Source organism: Patagioenas fasciata, chromosome 1 (genome assembly GCF_037038585.1).
Source record: "Patagioenas fasciata isolate bPatFas1 chromosome 1, bPatFas1.hap1, whole genome shotgun sequence".
In the NCBI taxonomy this organism is placed as follows: Eukaryota; Metazoa; Chordata; class Aves; order Columbiformes; family Columbidae; genus Patagioenas; species Patagioenas fasciata.
Genome location: NC_092520.1, coordinates 98,403,012 through 98,429,404, shown reverse-complemented (window position 1 = coordinate 98,429,404; position 26,393 = coordinate 98,403,012). Strand labels below are relative to the sequence as shown.

The window sequence follows — 26,393 nt, the reverse complement described above, 5'->3', positions numbered from 1 at the left end:
CCTGTGCATGATCTTCTGCCAAATGGGTGACTTCTTTGGAAGACGGAATATCATAAGCTGCCCCATCCAGTTCCTAGTGGGAGGGTGGACACTTACCTCTTGTCTTCTGAAACTATTAACACAAATGAAAGCATGCCCATATTTGGAATACACACCAACAGACACGGCCAAAACTGTGGCAGGTGGGGGCAAGGAACTGGCATGATTAAAAAAAAAATGAAAATCGGCTAACAGAAGCATTGTAAAGGAACCACTGGACAAGTTTAGTTTTTCATATTATTTATTTCTTCAATTCTGCAGAAATTGTCAGCTAGTGTAATATTAGAGATTCTACTATAGAGCCCAAAAAATACAATACAGTGGTAGCTCTTCTAACAGCCGCTTCTTCTGCTGGTAGGATTTAAGCATACAGGTGTGTTCATGCTAGCATGCAAAGAACTAGTCTCTCACACAGAAAATCTACAAAATATCCAAAACAACTGATTTCTGAATTTCATGAAACAGCTTAAAATACAGTTAAGGTTATGCATACAAATTTATGGTTTTCCATGTTTAGATTCAATTATTGACATGTTATTTATTATTTTTAAACAAGTAACAATTCCGTTGAAGTTTCTATTGCTCAAGGGGAATTTTATGATTTCTGCTGACACACCAAACGGTGAAGGATATTATTGCTTAGCTGATAGCTGTATGTAATTCTTATGACTATGAATTACCACTTAAATTCCTGATTAATTCCAGCATTAAGCTTTGAGATACAACCCAGGTTCTAAAATGAAGCTGACCAAGGGGAGGAGAGGGCAAGAGACAAAAATGACTACATGATTCAAGCAAGACAGAACAATGTTAAGTAAGGTCTGTAACTAAAGCATTTAGTAATTACTAGTTTTCTAACACTATCATAAAGAAAAAATATCTTCATGATAAAAATGTATTTCCTAGATAAGTTCACTTTTACTGCCCTTATCACTCAAAGGTAGTATGTTATTTCTGACATTGAAGAGCAATTTGTTCATCAGCATAGTGATAAGAGTATCAGAAAGACATTTTTTCAAACATTTTCTAGTTTCAATAATTAACTGCTACACATGTATTTTTTTTTCTTACAGCTAGCAAAAGCATTTGACTTTTCTGTGTATTTAGAAAAAAATAACCCAAACCCTTGGGTTTTAGACCAGTTTCCCCTTTCTTGACCACCATTCACTGTGAAAATGTTACACGTATCATCACACAACACTTATCTGAACTTTAATGAGGGTAGTAGAAGGAACACATAAATTGCAGATCATTTTGTTATGAACTCCCGGACAATGAGGGCTACTGCTAAAATACAAAAATCATGTACTGCAGGTTTTTTTGCTCCAAATTTAAAGAACAACGTAATTTAGTAATTTAAGCTTTTCTGCCTTTATCTTGGAGTAAATGAAGAGCATTAAGAAAAAAATAACAACACAGGAAAAAAACCTGTTAATGAATATGGAAGGTTAAACAAAGGGAACACTTTCTCCCTGACTAACCTATTCTCAAGTTGTGTTAGTTTATGCTACTTTCCCTTATATGCCCAATAGCCACACATTTCAGACAGCTTGACTAAAATATGGTAAGGTAGGAATAATGCAATGTTAGATTTATATTTTGTTAGACACAAAATGGCATCCTGTAGGTTCTTCTGTTTAGCTTGCTTTTTCTTTGCCATTTTTTTCAGTAGCTATACCTTGTCACAAAAATCCACAATTGTCATCATGTTTATTCTGGGCTATTGCAAAATGTTTTGCCTTATAGTTAGAGGTCCTCTGGGCAATTAAAAGCACAATGTTGACTCCACATCTAGAAAACTTTTTTTTTGAACAGTAGCATCAATAGAGACCACATGTGCATCCTGAGCTGCTTCAGACTCCTGTGTGACAGCATAAGCAGGTGACTATTACCCTCACTTCCCTAGCAGTTCATAGCTTGCAGCTGCAAAGAACTTCAAAAAGCAGGAATGAAAGATCAATTTGAACTAATATGCTTAACTTGCAGCACCATAGTTTTTCAGGGGCTGAAATCATTCATCTTGCTGTAGGTGACTAGCAAGTATGTCTTGGACTACAGGAGATGGTAAGATTTAAATTGTATCCAGCAGGGATTGATATATTCTCATTCATATTTGCTACCTGACTTGGAAGTCACACCAAATAAGTTAATAATAACCAATAGGTTCTGTTGATCATTATTCCTGAAAATAAGAACATACCTGAGAATGGATCTGATGAGGTGGTCAGATAGTAAGAGAATAGCAGTCGTCCATGGAAACACTGTGACACAGAAAATCTTCATAGAGAAAGTCTGGATTTTCAATTCCCTTGCTATGGACCACAGAATGTTGCATGGAACTTCTGCACTTCTGGAGAGCAAGAGCTCTAAAGACACAGAAAATAAGGCTGGATTTGTCCAGCAAAGAATGTTGTTTTGAAAAAGTGAGTTGGTGGTAGATGCTTTGTCCAGGGAGAATTTCATGTCAAAGGAAAACAGAGTCATTCCTCCACCAGCTTGTCCATGCTGCAAGACATATAAGGAAGTTCAGCCTGCAGACTACATACTGAAGTAACTGCCTTTAGAAAAAAAAATAATTTTGTATGATACTATACAGAACATTTGGAGAGTTCAAGAAAAAGCTCTCTTCGTATTTTTTTAAGCTCAAAAGCAAGCACAAAGAAAGCATATGGGCAGCTCCACCTCCTGAGTTGTGAGAAGATTAGGTACAACTAAAATGAACCAGTGTGACATACTCCCACCAGGTAGCCCTTTTAAGTTTAAATCCACAGTTTTCGTTTTTAAGGACATGTACACATTAAAACTTATTAATATTTATGAATCCATTTGCTCCTCATATTTTACATAAGTAGCCCAAAACATTTTACATTTTGAAGACCAAGTCTTTTTTGAAGGTATAATTCTCTTTAGGAAAAAAAAAAAAAGCAATCTACTGAATTCGTAGGGCTCCGATCTCCAACAAACTGCTGCTTTGTCTTGTCCCATCATGACATGGGAAAAAGCAGATCAGGCCTTGTGCATTTGTCATTCAGGACACTTGCAGCAAGGAGCTTCATGCTTTGCAAGAAGCATTCCTGACACTAGACAGTATTTATTGCAGCAAACAAGCCTCCAGTAAGGACTTCCTATCAACAGATTTATAGTGAATTTGTGGTGAACATTCATGACAGACCAGCATACTCTTGCTCACAAAAATGGTAGGATCACCATCACCTCTAAAAAGGTCCTCCTTTAATTGACAATGGCAAGCCAGCACTTGATTGCTGGAGTTGAAGGCAGCAAAACATAATACTGATGTGAAGTAGAAAGCAGACCTGGAGCAGGTCACCCTTCCCCTGTTCCATGCTACATGAAGTTATCTTCCTGAGACTGAGCTCATATATATACTCAGGCTTGTACTCTTTGCCAGTGAACCTAGATGCTTGTGGTACCAGAACTAACTCTGACATCAAGTGAGATGGCAGCTTGATGCCAGTTGTTAAACCTGAATCTTCCGCCCGTATCAATTTTTTTTTTTTCCTGAGTGATTTCAGGAGTTGCTTTTCAGCTTCGCAAGACATCAGGTGATGTGTATGTGCAAGTAGAACTCTAGAATTAGCTTTTGCTGTTTCTAACATTACTTTTCAAGAAGTGGGACATTAATTTTGTATCTCAATTTCAAGCTGAAGAGAATGATCAGCATGCCAAAGACCTACTTGTAACACAGAGTCCTCTCTGGCATTAACTACTCTGCAACTGCATACACACTAACAGTGTTCAGTTTCTTAACAGAATGGACAAGTCTTTGCAGCATGACAAGGCAATACTTAACACAGCCTATATAAATACACAAAGACAATGTGCACGGAAAATTAACAGGGTTGAAAACATACAGGAAAGGGGATCCAAAAAGGACTGTTCAGTCCAAGAGTGTTATGGGTCCACAACTTTCACAAAGAAGGTAGTAAAGTGGTTCTGAGGACTCCTAGATGATCTGGGAATTTAAATTAATCTAAAACCTAACAAGTTTACTAATATTTGATAGACACAGAACAACAGTGCTGTTTCCTTCTTTCTTCTTAAGAATTTAAGGACATACTCCTTCTGGAGTCAGCTTCCAGGTGTACCTCACAGTGGGAGGCCAGCATCACACTTGCCTGAAATAATTTCTCTCCTTTCTTACAGGTGCTAGCATATCAATGTTAGCTTCCAAAATTGTTATCTGACTGTTTGCAAGGGCAGGGACCACTAGTTTCAGTATGCATTTTCAAGCTTTTCTTGCTGTTATTAAAGAAGGTGAAATTTGTATATCTTGAAAGAGTTGAAACAAAACAAAGACCTTTATGGCACCAGTTAAGTCAGCCCTACAGTAGTTCACATACAAAAATAGAAAGCAACTGGAAATAAAACTGAAACAATACAGGTAGGGTGTACTAAGGGAGGAACTCAGGTGCTATGGCTTCAGGTGCATGGTAGTTTCTTGTTCTGCTTTCAGTTGAGCTGAGACTTGTTTGCGTTTCTATGAAATCTCCTGAATTGCTTTGTAATTTAGAAGTTACCTTTCCCATACTGTGAAATAGTTTCATCTACTATTCTTTCTGTTGATTTACACTTGGCTTATGTTTCCATTTTGCAGCATGACTTCATAATCAAAATCCTCAGAAATAATGTGCTCAAATACCTTATTTTTGGCACATTACCAATCAGTGGAGTTCTTGGCTCTGAGTTAGGTCCCTAAGGAAGCACTGATGAGAAAATACGTGACTGAGAAACCATGTAAAATACAGACACAGATAGATGTTTGATCATAGCTGTTTTCACTATTAATAGACTACGGCCTATTCGCAGAACCAAAAGTAACTTGTTTTTTATCTGGATTCCAAACTCAAAAGTACTTCAAACACAAATGCCTACCTCTTATACTTTTTTGTTGCATTTGTATCAGAAAGCATGGCTACATGACAAGACTCTGTTCCTAAGTGGACCAAGAACATTATTCAAGACTTTGTCTTGACCAGATCTCCAATCAGTACTCTGGGAAGCAGTGCAGGCCTGCACACGTCTGCCAGTGTCTCTGCACTGTGCTATAGGCACCATCAGGACCAGAAAACAGTTGAGGATCCATTTGGAAAGCATCACTGACGTGTAAACGTAAGCTTTAACACCTACAAAGGCAGAAACATGTTTCAGTTTCAGGAGTACATGATTTAAAGTTGGCAACTAAAAAAAGAAAAAAAAAAAGGGTAGAACCAGCAAAAGTAGCACTGTGATTGCACATACCTTGCATCGCTTGGCTTTTGACCTCATTAATCTTACTCCTAAAGGCAGTTAATAGCTTCACTTACGCTTTACAGTGCCTGGCAGTCATGAAACAGGCCCCTACCCAATGGGAGAAAATCCAACTGACAGAAAATTCTGCACAATCATGGGGTTTCAGGTAGACATTGGAGAAGGGATACAGTGATGTTATAGAACACTGCTGCTAAACTGTTTTCGGCAAAATGGGTACGAGCAATGAGCTGTGTCACCACACACCTGCAAAACGCTGATATTCTCATAAGTACCAGAGCAGAAGCAAGATTTAATGGATTTTCAAAATCCTCACAGAGAAAACTCCCAAGCTTCCAGGCTGCGAGGACAAATTAACAGGACTGTAAAGAAAAAAACCAAGGACTTCAGTTCCTTGGTAAGCTGGGAAGGGTCAAGGAACCAAGGATGCCATGAGGAAGACTGTGGGTAGGCTTGGCCTTAATAAAGGAGGGGATGCAAGCAGAGCTCATAAAGCCCCTCTCCCCTCAACGTCCAAAGAAATTCAGCAGCTTACTCACGTATGAGACGTTCCCAGAAGCCCAACTTGGGTCCTTCATGCTTTCCTACAAATAAGCTCCCCTCCGGCCCACCGCTCCGCACCCCCATGCCGCAGCCGAGCCGCTTAACACAGGTCCCGGCAGGGACGAGGGACACACAGCCCCACTCGGCCCCGTCCCTCCCCACCCTCACGCCTGCGGGTCGCCGCCGCCTCGCGAGAGCGCTCCCGCGCGGCGCCCGCCCCGCCCCCGCGCCACGTGACGGACGCCCGGCTCGCGCCGGCGGGCGCCACTCCACCTGTCACTGGCTCCCGGGGAGGGGCGGCTCTCCCTCGGGCGCCCTCCTCTCCCTTACCCCCCGCCCCACGCGCCTCGAGTACAGCCACGCGCTCGGCCGCTGGGGAGGTGGCAGCTGCCGCGCGGGCGGGCCAACGGCAGCTCCCCCGCGGCCGGCGCGTGCGCCCGCCGCAAGTGGCGGCAGAAAACTCCCTGCGCCGTTGCTAGAGGACGGTGAAAAGCCACGGACCGGACGCCGGCGCTTCTGCGACTCCCCCTCCACTTCCCAGGGCGGGTGAAGTCAACTGCAGTGCCACGGGGGCTGCCTTCGCTTCGGCCGCCACCGCCCTTCTGCACAGGCGTTACCGACCACCCAACCAAACCCTCGGGCGGCGGCTTCTCCTCCTCCCTTCTGCTTAAGTGCATGGAGTCCGAGCCAGCACGGTCTCTGCTCCCCGTCTGAGGAAGCCATTATTATCCGGTTGTGCCAGGAGCGCCACGCCCCGCGCCCAAGCCAGGGCAAGGCGGACGAGCGAGCGCAGCACTCCCCCAGTCAGTGCCGCACGGCCCCCACCAGTGAGGCCTTAGCGAGGCCCGCTTCCTCAGCGACGTCCACTCCCCCAGCCCGGAGCCCCCGTTACGCAACTCCGTCCGTGAGCGCAGCCCTCCCACCACCCGCCACTCCCGAAAACTACTACTCCCTCCCCCGCCTTCTCGGCCTCCGGTGTTTAAAGGCGCACGCCAAACCTGCTGGCGATGGGTAATCGAAAAGCTCCTCTGACTGACGGCCCTTCTGACCGCTCATAAGCCGCAAATTCCTGAAGCCCCGCCTCCTCCCTCAGATGCTGACCAATGGCATGACGCCGTCGAGGGAGGTGGGAGCCGAAGGCCAACCAAGCCGAAGCGCAGCGGTAGAAGAGTGCTATGACTGACGTAAGTCAACAAAGGTCACGTGCGGCACCGCGGAGGTGGCGATTGGCTGCGTGGACCCGAGCGGGCGGGCGGGGAGGGGGGGGGTCACGGTGGCGGCGTGGGGTTCGCTGTGTGACACAATTACAACAACTTTGGGCAGCTGCTGGGGAAGTTTGTACAGGCGGCAAACACACCTCGCGCGGCAGGGCGGGCGGGGCCCCTGTCACCCCGGCTCCGCGCACCCCTCGCCAACGGGGCGAGCGGCGCCGCGGCGATGTAAACACCGCTCCGCCGCCATCCACCGCCGCCGCAGCAGCCGCCGCCTCCTCCTCCCCCCCCTCCCCCGAGCCTCCAGCGCTGGGGCTCCCTCCCTCCCCCCTCCCTCCTCCTCCGAGCAGCGGGGCTTCCCCCCGCCTCCCTCCCTCTCCCCTCCCTCCCTCCCTCCCCCTCCCTGCCGGCTGTTGTTGTTGTAATAAAAGTTGTGGTGTGTGTGTGTGTCGGGCACCCCGCCCCGCCCGGCGCTGGGGGGTGTTGGGGGCGCGCAGGGGGGGGGGGTTGCGATCGTGAGTTAATTACGCTGCGTTTCCATGAAATCGTGCGGAGTGTCGCTCGCCGCTGCCGCCGCCTCTGCTGCTCCTTTCGGTGATGAGGAAAAGAAAATGGCGGCGGGGAAAGCGAGCGGCCAGAGCGAGGAGGACTTCGCCAGCTTGACAGCCGAGGAGAGAGAAGCCCTATCCGGCCTCGACAGGTACCCGCTCCCCACTCCGCCCCGGCCGCCTCCGTGTCCCAGCTCGGCCCGCGCTCCCTCCGTGTCCCCCCCTCCTCTGTCCGCGGCTCCCCGCTCGGGAGTGCGTGTGTGCCCGTGTGCGAGCTCCCGGGCCCCGCCGCCGCGCTCTGCGCTCTGCCCTTGCCCGCCGAGAGCGAGCCTGCCTGCCTGCCCGTGCTGGGGGCTGACTCTCGCTAACGCTGGTGCCTCTCTCCCCTCCCTCCCGCCCGCTCCCCTTCTGCAGCCGACTCTTCGGATTTCTGAGGCTTCATGAAGATGGCGCCAGAACGAAGGCCTTGCTGTTAAAGGTAAGCGCGAGGGTGGATGTGGAGCGGGGCATGGGGGGGGGGCATGGGGGGGGGAGGGAGCCGGCCCGGCCCAGCCGCCCCCTCCCTCCGGTCCCCCGGGTCCACACGGTGTGTGCGTGCGAGTGTGCACCTGGGTGCGAGTGCGTTTGGGGCACCGCCACATCCGCGGCCGCACGTCCCCGCAGGCGGCAGGGCGCTCCGCCTCGCACCCTGCTGCGGTCTCCCCACGCGTTGCTGCCGCCTTTGCTCTTTCCCCCTCCCCCCACCTCCGTAGTCAGCGCGGACCCCCGCGCAGGAGGGATCCGAGCAGGGCCGGGTGTGGGACGGAAGGAGCGCGGCCTCGCGGGCTCCGCTCCGGATACTTTGCGAGTGTCCGTCCAGCCCCGGGACGGAAAAGTGCTTGCGTGCCGGGGCCGGAGCCCGGGGCCGGGAGCAAACGCCAAGCGGCGCGGCGGGGCGGGGGAGGGGGGCGCGGGGGTGGGGGCGGGAGGGAGGGGGAGGAGGAGGAGGAGGTGGTGGCGGGGGGGGGAGGGCGCGCGCGAGGCGCTGCTGACGTTGGCCTCTCCCGGACCCTCCCTCGTGATTTTCGCCCCGCGCGGCGGGGGCCGCGGCTGCGCGCGCCCTGCCCGGCAGCCGTTGCGCGGCGCGGTGGGGGGGAAGCTGACCCGGAGTCGGAGAAAGCGGGGCGGCCGGGCCTGGCCTCGGCGGGGCGGGCGCGGCGCTGAGCGGCTCCCGGAGCCCGTCGCCGAGTGACTTGTTTACTCTGCGGGCCCGGCTGCCTCTAGCGTGCGAGGTCCTCGCCGAGCGCCGTGTCCCGCCCGGCGGGCGCCCTGCCGTCCCGGCCACCGGGCGGCTTGACAGGGAGCGGGACGGCCCGAAGGTGGTTGAAGCCAGCCCGGCCTTTTGAGAGAGATGTTTCTGTGAAAAGTTGTTGGCCCTGTCATTTAGTTAAGTAATGGCTGCTCTTGTCGGCCCAAGATGGCCGGACAGGGAGGAGAAAGAGAAGCGGGGTGGGAGATAAACACGAAACAAATACTGGGAACACTAACGTGCACGTCGTCTCGAGCGTGAAGGCCGCGGTTAAGCGTTGAGGGAAACTCTCCTGTGCATTGCAAGTTCTTTTTGGGTGCTCTCCTGCTGCACGCAGGGCGTTTGCAGCACCGGTGCTCTTATCAACCTGTAGCACATTCTGCTGCCCATCCGTAAGCTACTGACAAAGGCTGTGCAGGCTGAGTGTCTGCCAGTTGTATTTAGAGGCTAAACCTGAAGAAAACGTTTGTGTAACAGAACAAGTGGAAGTGTTTTTAAAATATCACACGGTTGAAGCAGGGGACTGGCCTCTTCAGGTTCCTGCTTTCTGACTTGTTCCTGTCAGTAGCGTTGCATTTGACACTTTGTTCATCCTATTGTTGTGCCTGTGCTGTAAGCTGATGCTTACACGTGAAGAATTTTTTTCTCATGCTGGTCTTGGCTGATCTGAAGACCTAACTATAAAGCACATTGAATTCGGTAGCCTAGGCCCTTACTTGTGTTTGGATGTTTATTTCTGGCATGATCAGAAAAGCTCAATGTCAGTACGTGGGGGGAGGGGGGAGGGATCGAAGGAAAAGCAAGTACACTCTTCTTTGTGCTTGCATTTTTAAAAATCTCATGCTTTCCTTTTGATTTGTAGAGTTATTTATAAAAGCACTTCTTTCGATAAATCAAAAAGATTGGGGAGTGACATGTCAGACCAGTTAAATAATGTACGTTAACTGTTAGTGGGCCGGAATTAATGAATGTTCTGTGAATGCTGTTGAGACTATCAGAAATACTAGAATTAGAGCTTAAGGATGCCCGATATAAAATAAAAGCATCATATATAATTGTCATATCACAAGGTTAAGTTTTATTTTGCATGCTATAAAATTAAGTAATGCAGGCAGCAGTTCAGCAAATCGGTTGAGTTTTGAGTCCTTTCTTGCATATAATGCGTTTTCTTTTTTATACCAGTTCATTCAAGTTTCAGTATATACAGACAGTATGTTTGAGATGACTGAAGTTCTGGGGCATTTTGGTAGTTCTGAAGTATATTTCTAGAGATATCATTGTATGTTCTCCTACTGTATCAGTGTATGAATCCATGCAGTGAATACCAAAAAACCCCACAACCAAATATTTTGGTATTTCACCTCAGTTTTCTGACGGTGTCTTGGATATTTATGAAATGCACACTAATTCACAAAGTGTGTTCTTTGTAGAACTTGTCTCTGAGGAAAGTCGATTGTTCAGGAAGTAGAAAGATGAAAATGTTACTGTTCGTTGCAAAGATGTTTGAGCGGATTTTCTTGGCTCAAACCAGGTTCGGTTTTGTTTGTGCTTTTTACTTGCAGGGAATGTGCACATATTTCAGTTACTGATATCGATTAGAAGTTATTTTTAAGATGTTTGTTACTTAAAGAGTTCTTTTTCTGTGTGTCGGAAGCTTCATAGAGTCTGCACTGGACGGGAAGGTTCAGAGTAATTAATCTAGCAGATTAATTTTTTGTAGCAGTTATTTTTATTGTAGAAAGTGTGACCATATATATGTATGTATATATACACAGCATAAATATGTGCATTTAATTACTAGTGTTTACAGTGATAGTACCAAATCTTCTGTGCATAGAGCAACAGCAGCTAACAAAGACCCTGGACTCCATAATTACAAAATCCTAACTGACTGATATAAGAATCTATAAGACAACACATTATAAAGTAATGTGAGATTTATGTGCAAGTATAGCAGGTGAGGAAAATCATTGAGTCATGTTTCCAGCGGAATACTTCACAAAGGCAAAAATTTATTGGTATGCAACTTGATGTGAGAACAGTACACTTGCTATTGAACCTTTTAAAAAGGAGGGCTGTGGCAGTCTCTTCTGTGAGCAGCTGGCAGTGTTCTCTAGTTGCCTGTGGTTAAGGTGGTAGGAGATGTATGTGTTTGAGGAGACTGTTTTGGGGGGAGGTGGGGTCTTGGGTTGTGAGCGTTGAGGGAACTGCTCCATTATCTGCAGAGGTACTTGTGCAGTGGCAGGATTCTGTTGTGGCTTGAAATCCTGTGTCTCAATGCGAGGAGGAGGCAGTGGTCTTGTTTTTGCTGGGGTTCAATTGAGGAGGCAACACATTGGCCCAAGCCACTTGCAGGCTGGCCAGGAGATTTCATGAAGCCTTTGCAGTGGGAACTCTGGTTTAATGAAGCTACACCATGACAGAGCTTAATAAGAAGAAATCTGAGATCTCTCTCAGGGGTGGAGGAAGCTTCATGTCTGGACCTTTAACATAGTTATTGGTTTCATTCATGTTGTAGGTCTGGACTGCAATCCCCCTTCCTTGGTAGTTTTGCCTTGTGGGATGTATGGCTGTAGTATCTTGAACTAAACTGCATCCTGATGCTGGGTGTAACAAATCAAAAGAGCAGATAAGACATCAGGGCTATACAGGTTTGTGAATTATTGAAGATACAGGATAAAGGTCAGGAATATTGTATTGTTGCTCCATGCGTTGGATACATGATTAACCAGATGAATTCAAACTTTACTGTTACGTTGTACATGCTGTTACTATGTGTGACAGAAGAATGGATTTTTCTGTTGCCAAAAAATGGTAATTTTTTGCAGAAAAGGAGCTTAAAAATCATAGTTTGCAGTTAATGTGGTTTTGGGGGAGATGAGAGGGAAATTGAGAGGTCACCTATCAAACTGGTTGAAATGCTGAAAATCAAATGTAGTCAGTCTTGTATAGGATAAAGTGTTCAGTGTTATGCCTCTAGTTGACAAGAGCATTAATGTGAAGGAGGAAAAACAAAGGAAGCAACCCAAAAAACAAACACCCTGCTCTTATCTTGATGTTTCTTTTTCTCAGGAAGATGTTCTTGCAATATGTGAAGCCTAAAGATTATTTGATGGTGGGGTGGACATCCATTGTATTGGAAGTGAACTGCAAAGCATTTAATTTTTTATTTCTTCCTCCCTGCCTTTTTTTTAATGGTACTTCCAGTGTTTAGCCAAAGTTGACTAAATGACAAACCTTCGTTTCATAAGTTATAATTATTTGGCTCCCATACAGATTTAGCTTGAGGTCGCTGGTATAATGTATTGGGTATAAGATGCTTGTTAATTCCTATTCATTGAGTTTAATCAGTTTCTCATATCCTGTAGACAAAATTTGAAGCGTGTTTCCATTTAAAAGTATTGATGTTGGAGTTGATTTAAAGAGAGATGAAGTAGTTCTGCAGTACACCAGGTTTTGGTCTCTTTTGGTTTTACAGCCCTTCTGTTTTCCAGCTGATTTTAAAATTTGTATTTCCTTTGTGTAAAGACCATTCATTGACAAAATTAACAAAGCGATTATCTGTGCTTTTATTAAGCATATAAAATAAGTACACAATGACAATATTATTTCATCTTTCTTGTAGGTGTTACTTGTTTAAAAATAGCTCCGGACAGTGTGAATTAGTATATATTGACTTTGTCCCTTTAGTGTTGACATTAATGTTAATTTTCTACTAATCTATAATTAAATATTCTCAGTTTTAATTATAACAGACTTGAAAAATAATTATGCAGAAAAACATTTTAGGAAATTAGTCTAGGTGAAGTAAAGTTTTTTTAATAACTTTGGGAACATTTTAGCTTTATTTATTTTAATGAAAACAAAGAAATATTGCTTTTAAGAAGAAATACAGTGTTTGCCTTATAATGGCAGTGCTGGGAATTGAGGAACGGGGAATTAGTACCATGGGACATTTGAGAAGCATTCTAGGAATTAGACAGCCTTTCCAGTTTCTCTAAATTTTTATCCGAGCTGTTGCTTTTTTTTTTTTTTTAAATATATTCTACATTTGTTATTATTTCTTTATTATCTAGCATGCTGTCTGTTAATGTGGAACAAGTTAAAATTGGCTACAGTTTTTTGAATGGTGGTGTTTGCAGAACTGGTTTTCTAGCCTTTTATGAAGGTATCTGGAAGTGAAAAGATTTGGAGTAAAAATGTTAAGTGGATAATGTTTATTGGATAATTGGGATGGATGTATAGTGGTTTTTTTTAAGATAATTATTTTTCTGTATGCAGTTTGGACTTTATGGTAATAGAGTAGGGTTTTTTAGGATCTGAATAAGTTGTAATGAATAGCACATTTTATAGTTTATGGTTGTACCATGTTTATACTTTGAAATGATGTTTACAGTCTGAGTGATATTTATGTATACTGGTGCTTAAAGCCTTAGCTATAGGTTTGCAATATTTGTACTTCATCTGGTGTATGTATTTATTTTTTTTTTTGATGGACATTACCTGGTACTTTTTATTTGAGATACTTGGCATGTTTTGATATTTTCCAAACAAGTGTTCAAGGCATACTTCTTTAGAACAGTGTTTCTAATTACTCCAAACATACGTTCTTGAATGTTTCGGGTATTTCTTAAGTTCAAAGTGCAGTGTTATTACTTCCTGAAGGCAAGGAAATTGATGAAGTTACAAATGTTACAGTTGTTATTTTAATATGTTAGTGAAAAGTCAAGAATGTACCTCATCTCTACGGACAACAAACTTCCGTAGAAGTGTAGTTAAGATTGCAGGACAGCTAGCATATTGGTATTTGAATTTCAGTAAGCTTTATCTTTGCTATCAGGAGACTATTAATAGGGAACACAATATAAGATCTTTATTTGTTATAGAAGGTTTTCATGTTTTTTAAGGAATAAATGTTAGATATTACAGCTCCTAAGTACGGGTCTACTGAGTCTCGAGGCTGAAATGGTCAATTTCTTTAAGTGATACATGTGCATAGACTTAAGATAATTCATGCCCTGTTGATGTTAATAACCAAACAGACAAGGCAGGCAGCAACTTGAGAGGAAGAACAGAGAGAAATATTATTCTATTTTGGTAGTTGATGGATAGACGTTCTGACAAATTTTTTAATTTTGAAAATGTTTTCCTTCAATTCCATTCCAGTAATTTAACCACTGAAATCCTTCCATTGCTCCATTTGTGTGTCACAATACTTGTGGACTCTAGCTTTCAAATTTCTATGCAGGTGATCTCAGGTACTGTACAGTATGTGAAGAAGAAATAGACAATGTAAATTTTTTGTCTATACATAGTAGTCAGGTGTGATTTCTGCTCATAAAAAGTATTACACTCTGCCTCTTGCCAGCCTTTATAACTGTTCGCTGTAGTGGGTTGAGTGGACTTGATAATTATAGATGTAGGACTATCTGGAAATGTTGATACCATCTGAAGTAAGTGTCAAAAGCATCATCTAAAAGCTATACCATATGTTTGTTATACCATTTTAGAAAAGAGTAGATGTTTTATACTTGGATAACTGTTCATGTAGAACCATTTGTTTTCATTACATTAGTAAGATGATACAAAGTTACGGAGTCATGGAAAATGTTTATGGTTATAAAGTGATTTTATACTGATTAACGTTTATCACAGGACTTTCCAGTACCAGTATTGTATGTCATAGCTCACTGTTGTTCTTTACTCCACTGAGAACTGGACAAACTTACATTCTGTGGGGAAATTAAAATATGGTTTCTGGCCTTACAAATGAATGAGTTAAACTTCAGGTTGGTGTCTGGTTAATAAACAGATATTGTTCTTCTTGGTCCTGAACTGATATGATTTTTGAGTGATGGGAGGGATTTTGCAATATTTTCAACAGACTGAAAGGGAAGGAAATGTATGTATTTGAGGATATGAAATTGGTTGTGCAAAAAATGATTACAGCTGTAAAGGGCTTAGATCAGCTTCTGCAGAAATTAATTAAGCAGATGGGCTGTGAGTCTGAGGTGAATATGTACCTGAGCTAGGTGGCAGGTTTTTATGTTGGTTCACATAGTTCTAGAAGCTGAGCTGTTATTGTGCTCACTCTGAATGCATGTAGGTGTATGTTCTGAATACCTATAGGTATATGTATACAACTTCCAGTCCTTTAGTTTCACACCTGTGTTGTATTTTACATGTACAACTCATCCACGTTACTCTTTGTTTTAACCTCCCTTCTCGGTGAGGTTCCGTAGCTATGGTGTTTGAATAATGTGTCTTCACAATTAAAAATTGAGGTGATGCTCATTAAGCTTCAGGTGTCATTATAGAGACCAGTTGAGTGTCTTTGTTACAAATGTTAACAATGTTAATCTTGTTCACTAGCAGAATACTTATTTGTAGTTAAAAGCAGACAAGTGGTCCTGTATGGAGCATTATGGAAGACTGACAGGATTCGTACAGGTGTACCTGAGAGGATAATCTTGGTACCTTACACAACATTTTTGTTATGAGGAAAAAGAGGAACTGTGTTTGAGATAATCTGATCTGAGTTTTTTGGACCAGGGAAATTCTGTGAAGCAAGAAAAAATAGTTAAATATTTTATTAAATGTTTCTGATTTACAGACAGGCACATTGAAGAAATAGCTGTAGTATTTGTAATTTCTCTTTTGGAAAGACTGTTTTCAAGATGGTCTGTTTCCAGGTTAGTCTGTTAAAGCTTCTTTTCAAGACTACTTCTATTGATACTGTCAAATGTAGTATGGGCCATTTAATAATTTGCTTGTGGACCTAAGAAAGTTTGTTGACTGGTACATTTTTAAAATGAGCCTCTGTCAACATTTTGCAGTGGATCAGGTATTGTTCTTGATACTTTGTATGTAAATAATGGTAGGAAAGCATTTCTTAGGTAAAAATGATGCTGTCAATGAACAAAAAACCCATTAAATATGTTTGGGAGTTGAAGAATAGTATTTCTCAGATATTTTCCTTTTAGAGTACAGGAGAACACATAAGTTACCATCAGAGCTATTTTGACAAAATAGCTTCCTTTATGGTTCTTGCATTTGCTATGTAGTGTTCATGGAAGAAGCTTATTTAATTAAGATGTAGAATTAAAAGCTCATTTATAGTTTTGTAAGGGAGTAACTAAAAGTGTGTTATGAATTACAAACAGAGCACTATATGTCTACATATGAATTTCCTTTGTGGTAAGTTGTTAAATTAATTGTTGTTTGCTAAAATGGCTTTAAGTCATTTCCTTCTCTCACAGTGGTGCTTTGAGGATTATGATTCACTTATCAATATAGATTGGTTATTAAAGTCTAAAGCAGATTGAATTTTGAATGTGTTTTTCATTAAATTTCTGCTTGCATTTTGAGAATTTAAAAATTATGAACAATTTAAGGGTATAATTTTCAGCTTTAGTCAAAAGATCCAGTGCAACAACTTTTAAAATAGGGCCAATAGTTCTCTTTTTTTTTTTTTTTTTTGTAGTATTGCCCTACTTCAATTGCAGTTGCCATTTGAACTTTTTTATTTAACCACTATTTTCATTATCTTATGATTCGAAAACTTACTTGCACAAGAATCTAGAGTTGAATAATGAATTAAAATTAAAGCTTTATGTATTTTTCCTCTAGGTAACAGAATTTTAAGTACTCTGTTTCTCTGTTGCCTCTCATATAAGCTAGTGAAACCATTTGGAGCCTGTGTCATGAATCAGGCTGGAGAACTGATTCAGATCAAAAATAGTCTAATAAAAATGAAAAACTCATTAGTTTCAAATAACCATTACCGAAGGTTTAGTACTAAGACAAAAGTTTTAGATTTTAGAAGAGCAAACTTCAGCTTGCTCAGAGCTCAGTTGGGAGCTCTTCTGTGGAAAGCTTCCATGCAGGATAAATGAACTAGCGAGTGCTGGGAGTTTTTCAAGAACACCCTAATGGAAGCACAAAAGCAGTTCATCCGTTTTAAAGGTGAGGGAAGTAGGCAGAGCAAAAGACCTCTTTGGCTTAAGTATGGGCTTCTAAGTCTGCTCAAAACTGAGGGGAGTGTGCCAGAGGTGGAAAGGTGGACAAACAGCAGTTGAGAACTACAAGAGCATTGTCAGGGCTTGCAGAGGTGCAATTAGAAAAGCAAAGGTCAGCTCAAATGGAAGTTGGCCAGAGATGTCAAAAACTATAAGAAAGGGTTCTTCAGGTACATACACAATGAGCGGAAACCCAAGGAAAATATTGGCCCACTGTTAAACAGAAGAGGTGAAAAGGCTTCACCTCTATCTTTACCAGCATTATTGGGCCTCAGGCCTTGGGAACAGAAATCCAGATTGATGGGAACAGAAATCCAGATTGATGGGAACACAGACCCACTGTCAGTGAAGGAAGATTGGTGAGGGAGTGTGACCCCTACAAATTGATGGCCACTGACAATATCTACCTGAGGGTGTTAAGAGAGCCGGCTGACATCATTGTGAGGCTGCTCTGCACAATCTTTGAGAAGTTGTGGAGATCAGGGGACATCCCAAAAGACTGAAAGAAGACTAATGTCACCCCCCCATCTACGAGAAGGTCTTACAGGAGGACTCAGAAGATTATGGGCCCATCAGTCTGACTTCAGTCCCTGGCAAAGTTGTGGAATGAATCTCCCTGGGGTCTGTCAGAAGTCAGTTGGAGAACACGATTTGGAATAGCCAGCATGGATTCGCCAAGGTCAAATTATGCTTGATAAACCTGATGACCTTCTGTGACAAAGTACCTGCTCTCTTGATGTGGGGCAGACAGTGGAGGCTGTCTCCCTGGATTTCTCCAAGGCTTTTGATACAGTTTCCCACAGCCTTCTCATAGGGAAACTGACGCATTATGGTCTAGAAAGGTGATCTCTGCAGTGGGTGGAGAAGTGGCTGACAGGCTGCACCCAGAGGGTGGTACTAAATGGCTCCTTTTCAAGCTGGCAACCTGACGCAAGCGGGGTCCACCAGGAAATGATGTTGGGCCCAACACTGTGTAACATCTTCATAAGTGATCTGGATGATGGGATCAAGTGTACCCTGAAGTTTGTCAGTGACACCAAACTGAGTGGGGAAGTGGGCGCTTTGGAAGGGAGAGCTACCCTGCGGGAAGACCTGCATAGACTGGAGGGGTGGGTTAACACGAACCTGATGAAGTACAACAAGGACAAGTGTAAGGTCTTGCACCTGGGAAAACATAAACCAGGAGTGCAGCACAGGCTGGAATCTGTCTGGCTGGAACAGCTCTGTGGAAAGGGACCTGGGGGTCCTGGTGAACAGCAAGCTCGATATGAGGAACAGTGTCCTGCTGTAGCAAGGAAGGCCAACAGGATGCAGGACTGCATTAGCAAGAGCATCAGCAGCGGAGATACATAAGCAATTATCCTGCTCTATTCACACTTGTCAGACCGCGCCTGGAATACTGTGTTCAGTTTTGGTCCCCACTATACAAAATAGATGTGGACAGGGTGGAAAAGGTCCAGAGAAGGGCTGTAAAGATGATCAAAGGACTGGGAAGCTGCCACATGAGGAAAGGCTGAGGGAACTGGGTTTGTGCAGTCTTGGGAAAAGAAAGCTTAGGGGAGACCTTATCACCACGTTCCAGTATTTAAAGGGTGACTGCAAAGAAGATAGAGACTCCCTTTTTACAAGGAGTCACATGGAAAAGACAAGGGGCAATGGGTACATGTTGCTCCTGGGGAGGTTCCAGTTGGAGACAAGGGAAGTTTTCCATGATGAGAGCAATCAGCCATTGGAATAATCTCGCTAGGGAAGTGGTGGATTTCCCAACATTGGACACTTTGAAGATTCAGCTGGACAGGGTGCTGAACCATCTTGTCTAGACTGTGCTTTTGCCAGGAAAGGTTGGACCGCATGATTGTTGAGGTCCCTTCCAGCCTGGTGTTTTGTGAATACAGGTTATTGTGCACATTCCAAAAAGGCTGTATAGGTGCTGTAAGAGAGAAATTTGGAAGGCTAAGGGGGGTCCTGCTTAGTGTGATGCTGTTTCTATAAAGAATAAAAACTGTTGCTGAAGTAGAAAGGTTTGTTTCCCTTATTTTCTTATAGGAGATAGAATTATATATATTTTGGAAGCACAGGTTACCAGGTTTATATTTGTTTTCGGTGAGGAGGGATGGGATGAGCACAGTGACCCAGCTTCATTACTCTCTCTGAAGGAAAAGCTAGTATTTTACAAAGTTAGTCTGCTGCTAGAAAACTTAGGACAGGTTCAGATGTGAGCATATATGCAGCAGCAGAGAATGCCAGAATATATGTAACAAGGGCTGTACAAGAAAACTAAGTCTTTTTTATTAAGCTGTTTTATGTCATGGCAGACATGGCTCTGAATGAAGGCAAGATGCTGAGGTTTCTAGAACCTATGGCTAGTAAAAATCAGGCCTCCATTTGATTTAGGGGAAGATGAGAAATAAGAGAGTCTTCTGGAAAGGCTTTTCAGAATATAGTGTTGCAATAAAAAGAAGAGATTTTCAGTTAAAGGAAATGGAGAGAAAGTTGAAAAAGAATGCTTATAGGATTGGATGTGAGGAAGGGTGGGAAACCAAGGAATTAAATGGATGACAAAGTGATGCAGACGAAGTGGAGTGGTGGGGAAGCAGGGGCAGCAGTGGAAATCATGGTATATTTATTCTTTCCAACAGCTACCTTTTAATCTTGTCCCTGGTTACCATCTAACTGTTACTGCTAACTTAAGTATCATTTAAGCTTTTGATGGTGCAGGTCTCTGCCTCAAAAGGTTTTAAAAAAACAAGGTAAACAAGAACAAAATAGAGATAACAAAATTGAGGAGGGTTTGTGAAGGGTGTAAAAAAGCTTACTAAGAGTTTTATGCTGTGAGTTCTGAATAAAACAGTGCCTCTGTTCTCTCCCACTTTTTGAAGTAAATATAAGGCATGGTAGAGGAAGCTGCATCTTCAAAAGAAGCATGTGCTGCATTGTCTATGTCTTCATCTTCTTCTGCTGCTTCCCTTTTGCCTTCATCCCCCAAGGAGGGGAAGAGTAAAGAAACCTACTACTGCTCTTTCCTCAAGATGAAAATGAAGGCCAAGAATTGTCATGTGTCTGTTCTCATGTCATGTTTTACTGCCTTTGGATTTGAAACATAAAGCTGAGTAATGATGGAGGGTGTAGGTGAATATGTTAAAAGGGCAAGAAGTAGCTTTATGTATGGAATTGAAAACCTGTGTAAGGGAGAATGATGCCGATCTAGAGAATATAATGATATAGTTTAATGCAACAAAGTGTAGAAAGAGTTTAAAGTGGAAGGATAAGAAAAATGGAGAACATCCGTTATATAACATCATAAAGCATGTCATAAGCAATCCCTGGTAGGAAAGAAAAAATGGAATGATAATGGGAAAAATCAAGAAGTACAAAAATTGAGTACATTGGTTGGTAAACTTTAATGGAGCTTCTGGGCATGTTGCAAATGTAGTAACTAAAGGTAGGTTATACATGCCATGGTTCTTAAAACTTTATGCATTCTTAGTCTTTGGTGTGGAGCATAGAAACGTGTTGTTTTCTGAGTGTTTTACTATCTCCTGGGTTTTAATGGTTGGAAGGGCAGAGCCTTTACATTTGTGATTCCATTAACACTTGAACGTTATAAATTTAAAAAAATGGGAGACTACAAAACTCATTGAAGGACTATCAGATTTCGAGTGTTACCTTTGAAAAGATCAGCAAATTAGGCCTAAGGGTCTTTTTTGCTTAAGCAATTTTTTTTCCCTTCCTTGTTTTTAAGAAGAAAAAAGCGCTTGTTTGTTCCTTTCTTAACTCTAAGGAAAGGGTGAATGAGCATAGCTTTTACTTTTTAAAATTTCTGGAAAAGAATCCCTATTTAGAAACTGTTCAGGTAATTCTGAATCAGAATGGTATATATTCCTCTATTCCTTGCTTAAGAGGTGGGGAAATAAAAAAAATGTAGTGCATTGAAACAAAATTCTGAAAATTAGGTGATACAAGAGAGATACATGTCTGTGCCAGCCTTTTCTGACATCTTCATGAAAATCCTCAAGTATACCTTTGACACAGGATCACACATAAGTTAATTAGCAAATTAAGTTTTTGTAGTGGAGGGCTTTCTTAACTGTAGTTGCTGTGTGGAGGAAATTAATATTTGAAATTAAAGCCTCTTCTGGTTATATGTGGGGAAGATTTAGAGGTATTTGTGCTTATAGCAGAGTTCATTTTTGTTGCCTGCGTAAGATGAGATGACAGAGACCATCTGAGTCCGTGTTAACTAATGAGCAGGAGAAGGTCTTATTTTCAACCTTAAAAGGATTCTGTTAAATTACAAGTTCATGTGTTGAAAATTTTATTAGTTTTGGCAGCCTTTTGGATTTAGTTGTACACTGCCTATCTTTGCTGCATTGGTGGGAATTTTTTTCTGTGTGTAGTCTCAATACAAGACATTTAAAAAAATTTATTTGATATAAATAATTTGAAAAAATATTAATGGTTGAATGGAACCTGAAAAGGAACTTTTGTTTAAAAAAAGTAGAAAGCACAGCAAAAGCTGTATTGTAGTATGGAAGTCTCTTGTAGGGGTGATGGATGTATTTGGAACAGTTGGTAGAATTGTGGAAGGTTGTGTAAGGATTCATTAGATAATTGTGTATGGTAGAGACATGATTGTGGCATAGGACTGTAATGCCTAATCTTGAAGATTATCTTCAGTTGTTCTGGGAATGTAGATGTGTTCCAAACTGTATAAGGAAAAAGCTGGAATTGGAATATCGCAATCTGTTTATTCCTTGCCAGTAAAAACGCTGTCATCTTAAGTTGCGTTTTTCTTTATTAGTTGATTTCTTCCCCTGTGGCAGCTTGTTTTTTGCTTTTGAATGGTAGGATGTTTTCCTGCAATGCCAGTTGCAAACTTTGAGTTTGCTTGCATTGTTGCCAAAAATATGAGAACAAGATGACTCCCATTATATCCAGTGACAAGGAAGATTTTTGTACTACTTTTAGTTGCTAATTAAGCTAAATCCTTGGTAGTTTGAAAAAATAAACTAGTTTATACTATAGAGCAGCATTTGCTACTCAGTTGCAGAGAATGATGGAGGGGGTGATTTTTATTATGATTTCTAGATGAAAGTAACCTTCTTGAGAAAATGAAAATGGGTAAGAGCACTCATTTTGCACAAGGAGCTCTCAGGATTTGGGGAATGTATGATACCTGTGGAGCTGAGGGGCAGCTCAGGACTTCTGTGCTGCTTGAGAAGGCTCAGCCATACCACTGGGCTCCTCCCAAGCTCTCCATGGGCTTTGCCTGGCTGGTCTCCTTCAGTTTCTTTATGTAGCTATTAAAGGACAAGCAGCAGGGATCTTCTAGAGAAAGCTTCTTGATATTTGGAAGTAATTTTAATTTGTTCTTATTTTTTTTTTTTTCCTTAAGCAAAGAGATTAGAGCAAAGCACTCTATCCAATGCATTAGAACTTGCTTGTTCTAAAGATTCTTTAGCACAAGTAGGTAGGAATTTTCTAACACAAGGAAAATGTGCCTTAAGAAGGGTGGGTAAGCAGCTATGCAGATTTACCAACTGAAACAGGAAAACAGGTTCCAGCTACAGGTCATTTCACAACTTTGTCCTCAGGGCTTCCTTCCATAATCAGAACTCAAAAATGGAACAGACCAATTTAAAGCAGTTCATTAATGACTTGCTTAAGGTCCGTCAGGCTTCAGAAGCTGAAAAGGAAGACACTTCTGCTGCAGTGACTTCACTTTCTTGATTTTTCTGTGGTGTTTGAGAACTTATCCGGATTTTTGTCATGTCATTGCTGAAATGGATTAACTAATTTGTTCTTCTAAGCAGATTACTTGTTTCACTTAGCATCTTGTTTGCCAGTGATTCCGTTTTCTAAAAAAACAAGACAAAACAAAAAGTAGTAGTTATCAGTGCCTGTACATATTGATACCTGAGTTTGAGAATGAATGTACTGTCAAATTCAGATAACCTCTTTGTGTTTGTATTCACACTTGGATCTCAGTTGGACAGTAGTCTCTGCTGCTACAGCTGTGCTGGCATTTTCTCTACCTCCACAATCCCTACCCTGCATACGCCTGCAGAAGTTATTGTGTTAGCGTCATTGCGTGCAGTGTCAGAATCAAAAACCATTAAAGCTCTCTGCTGTTACCCTAGTTGGGTTGAACCAAGGCATATGAGTTTTTTCTTACCCTAGTATGTGAGCAGACATGGTAGACCTGATTTTTGTAAAACAGCAATGCTGTCTGTAGTTGGGGCCTTCATCTGCTGTTGTGATACTACTTGTATTAATTTTAGCTTTCAGTGCCTTCCATGTTTTCTGAAGAAAGAAAAATTTCAGTCAGCGTTAAATCTCATTTCAAGTAATGTAATTTAGAGCCCATGTCAATGTGATCTTGCTGTTATCTAAAATGACCAGAAAAACTATGTAATGTTACACTGTACCATGATTGCACAGGCTTTGGCTCTGGTTAGGATAAAATATTCTCTAGATGAAAACTATTCTGAAGTGATAGCATTTAAGGAAAGAAACATTTTTTCTAGAGCCATTGCTTTTTGTCCTTAATAAAAGGTGTATCACAAGTTATGTAAATTCTTCACTCTGTTGCAACTGCTGTATCAACTTATATTTTAATTATAAGTTACTGTTTTTCTTTGATTTTTAACTTGTTTTGGACAAAACATTGGAAAATATACTTTGTGGATTAAATCTGCAATATAGGAGGAATGACTAGTGTTACTTGGATGGCAGGTATAAGAACATTATCAAACAACGGATGCATTCTTAAGATTATGCAACATTTATGTGACTTCATATTTCTCATTAAATTGGTAATTCATTTAAGTAGAACAAATCAACATTTTCTTTAGAAATTAAAGAGCAGACACTAAATGAGTAGGGCTAGTGCCATCATACTGCCTATCCTTCCACAGTTAGATAAGGGAATTAAATTAAATTGCTACTTCTGAATAATTTTGGCTCTCAGTGTAAAGGTAAGTTGTATTGCTCCTCAAAGTGCACATTAAAAATGAAATGTGTGGTCTTCCTTCACATAGATCAAAATCTTGGCATTTGGTTATCCCTTTGGTTTGACCTCTTGCTTTGCATGTAGAACTTAAAGAAGATTCCCCTAGCTTTGGAGAAGGGATACCTCTTGGGAGACACTATTGCACAGCACTTGTTCAGGGGACTGAGCTGATATGAGAGGTGAGGTTTCCATTGACAAGTGGCTTTCACTGCAGGAAGGTGCCCATGAAGTTACACTTACATGTCTTTATGAAGCTGTAGATCTGTATAAGTTGTCTTTTCATTGCTGGTTAGAAACAGTTAAAGCTTAAAGCTCCGTTGTTTGTGTAATGTTGACCTCCTAACCTCTCCAGCAAATTAACTGATTCATTTTTTTGTGTGTGTGTCTGCCGTTGCCCCCCACATGCGCTGCAGCATTTCTAGCTCTGCTTATCTTCTGAGTGCACCTAGTCCCCTGTCAAGTAGGTGTTGTGATGTGTGAGGTGTCGGTCACAAGTTTGCATGTGGTGATGTGAAAGGGAGGCACATACTCTTTAATTTTGGAAAAATTAGTTTCAAACCATGTTTATGTTCAGTATTACTAATTTAATTCTCTACCTTTCCTTAAGTCTACTACTATGCTCTTCAAGTAATATACAAATAAATATGCAAAAGTAACCTAATTAATTGTGGTAATAGCACTTTTTAATATACACGTATATTTTGGAATGCTCCTCAACAGTTTTAGATGCTATAATGCAAGCATTTAGTACTTTATTTCTGTGCATGTAACCTGCATTATCTGTGTGGAAATATATTTAATTTAGTATCAGATACTTTATGCAGGCAGTTTGTAACAGCCTTCCATTTTTGACTAGTGTTATGTCTGAGCTCTTAGAGGTATGAGTTATGTACTGTGTTCTTTGTGTATGAAGTGTTCAGCCGTTGTACCCTATAAGCATATATCTGAACCAGTACAAAAGCTTCGTAGACACGGTTACTTCGAACTTTCTCCAGTGAGCTGAATTTAACTGTCTGTCAAGAACTTAGCTGAAAGAAAATCACTAAAAGAGAACTGGTCTTGTTTTTAACAAAACCAGGATGCTGTCCTGTGGGACTTCGCTGTATGTAGCAGGTGTAGGCCTTGGAAGTACTTCTACATTTACATTCTGGAATGAAAAATAACAAAAAGTGTGTGATTGGAATGGGAGGAGAGAGAAAGGGCAGATGGAGAACAGCGGACTGTGAGTAGTGGGAAGATACCCTAACACAGGAAAGAGTAAGTAGCCAAATAATGTTTCTGGAGGTGTCTCAACAAGGTAGAGAAGACAGCCCCCATGTGCAGTGGGGTTGGAGGTACCGTATAGCTTGGGCCACCGAATTAAGTCAGGAGATTGCACGCTTGTCTTCTCTCGTATGTTTAAAATAACTATAGCCAGTGGAAGGAGGATCTCCCAGGATTTTGGGAAGTAGCCCACATTTGGGACATAAAAGACCCTGTTAATCTTGCACTGTAAGTAGAGGCCTCTGAAATGTGAAAGGTTTTGCTTCCATTAGGCTGTATGGTAGGTAAATGTAAGATCATAGGATGGAGAAGGCTTGGAATGTTAAACTTGGGTTAAGAAGTGCACCTTACAGTGGTGGTGTTTTTTGGTTTTGAATTGGCACTAAATCACAAACCTCCTATTGTAGCAGAACAGTATGTGATATTTGCCTCACCTGCAAACCTGTATGTCAGATGCAAACCGACCAGTTAGTTGCATCTGGCACATGAGGTCATGTGTTTGTGAGTCCTGAAAATGAATAAAAGACAAGCCTAGCTTTTTTGGGGGTGTTTTGAATGTACAACCCGTAAGTCCTTTTAAACTATAGCAGAGTTTTCAGGAGCAGGGGAAGGATGTTTGAGCATCATACAGTATCATTTAGCTGGAGATGGCTTTGTCATATGCAGTCCCCCTGGAATACAACTACTCAGATTGTTGCAGTAGGAGAAAGGATTATTTCCTGTGTCTTTCTCCTCCCCTGCAAATTCAATGTTACCAGCACAAAATTTTGGTTTATGCAGTGAGTTTTGTTCTGTCATAGCTTGTGACCTTCCAGACTGGTCTAAAATCAGAGAATGAAATTCTTGTGCCTATGGACATAATTTTAACTCTGACTTCCATCAGTGACACTCCTTCTCTTCAGGTCTGTAATGTGCATATGCTCATTTGGCCACTGCAACTGAAGAGGGGCTGCATGTGGTATTCCTATGGCTCAGTTCTTAGGCTGCTTTTCAGGAAGAGTCAGCTCTGCTGTTTTCGAAACTTGTTTTTTTCCCCATACCGATGATCTACCTCTGTATACCAACTTTGAGATTTGCGTGTCATCCTTGCCTTTTGCAGCTGCTGGTGCTGATAGTGGCTTAGGTGTCCCTGAACCTTCCTCTTGCCTATACATGGCAGTGCTACATGAATCATAATGGTTTTCATGAGGCAAAGAAGTGTTA

At 42.1% G+C, this 26,393-nt stretch overlaps 1 protein-coding gene and 1 long non-coding RNA gene across 9 annotated transcripts in view; one reads left to right on the top strand and one right to left on the bottom strand.

Annotated features, from left to right (window-relative positions):
• Nucleotides 1-262: 262 nt before the first annotated feature.
• On the bottom strand, nt 263-6,766 carry LOC136114883 (uncharacterized). The gene is made up of 2 exons (XR_011740272.1): nt 4,933-6,766; nt 263-2,544 (listed from the first exon to the last, which is right to left on the bottom strand). It is a non-coding gene; the product is annotated as an uncharacterized lncRNA (long non-coding RNA).
• A 386-nt stretch (nt 6,767-7,152) lies between these two features.
• Nucleotides 7,153-26,393, top strand: part of KDM6A (lysine demethylase 6A) — a 155,247-nt gene continuing 136,006 nt past the window's right edge. For 5 of the 8 annotated variants that reach the window (XM_065860533.2, XM_065860559.2, XM_065860515.2 and 2 more), the window contains exons 1-2: nt 7,154-7,761; nt 8,024-8,087. In XM_065860533.2, coding sequence (XP_065716605.1) covers nt 7,601-7,761; nt 8,024-8,087 — 225 coding nt within the window. In that variant the 5' untranslated portion in view covers nt 7,154-7,600. Of the gene's footprint in view, nt 7,762-8,023; nt 8,088-26,393 lie in introns of all 8 variants that reach the window. The other 3 variants (XM_065860550.2, XM_065860524.2, XM_065860541.2) reach the window with 2 other exon arrangements.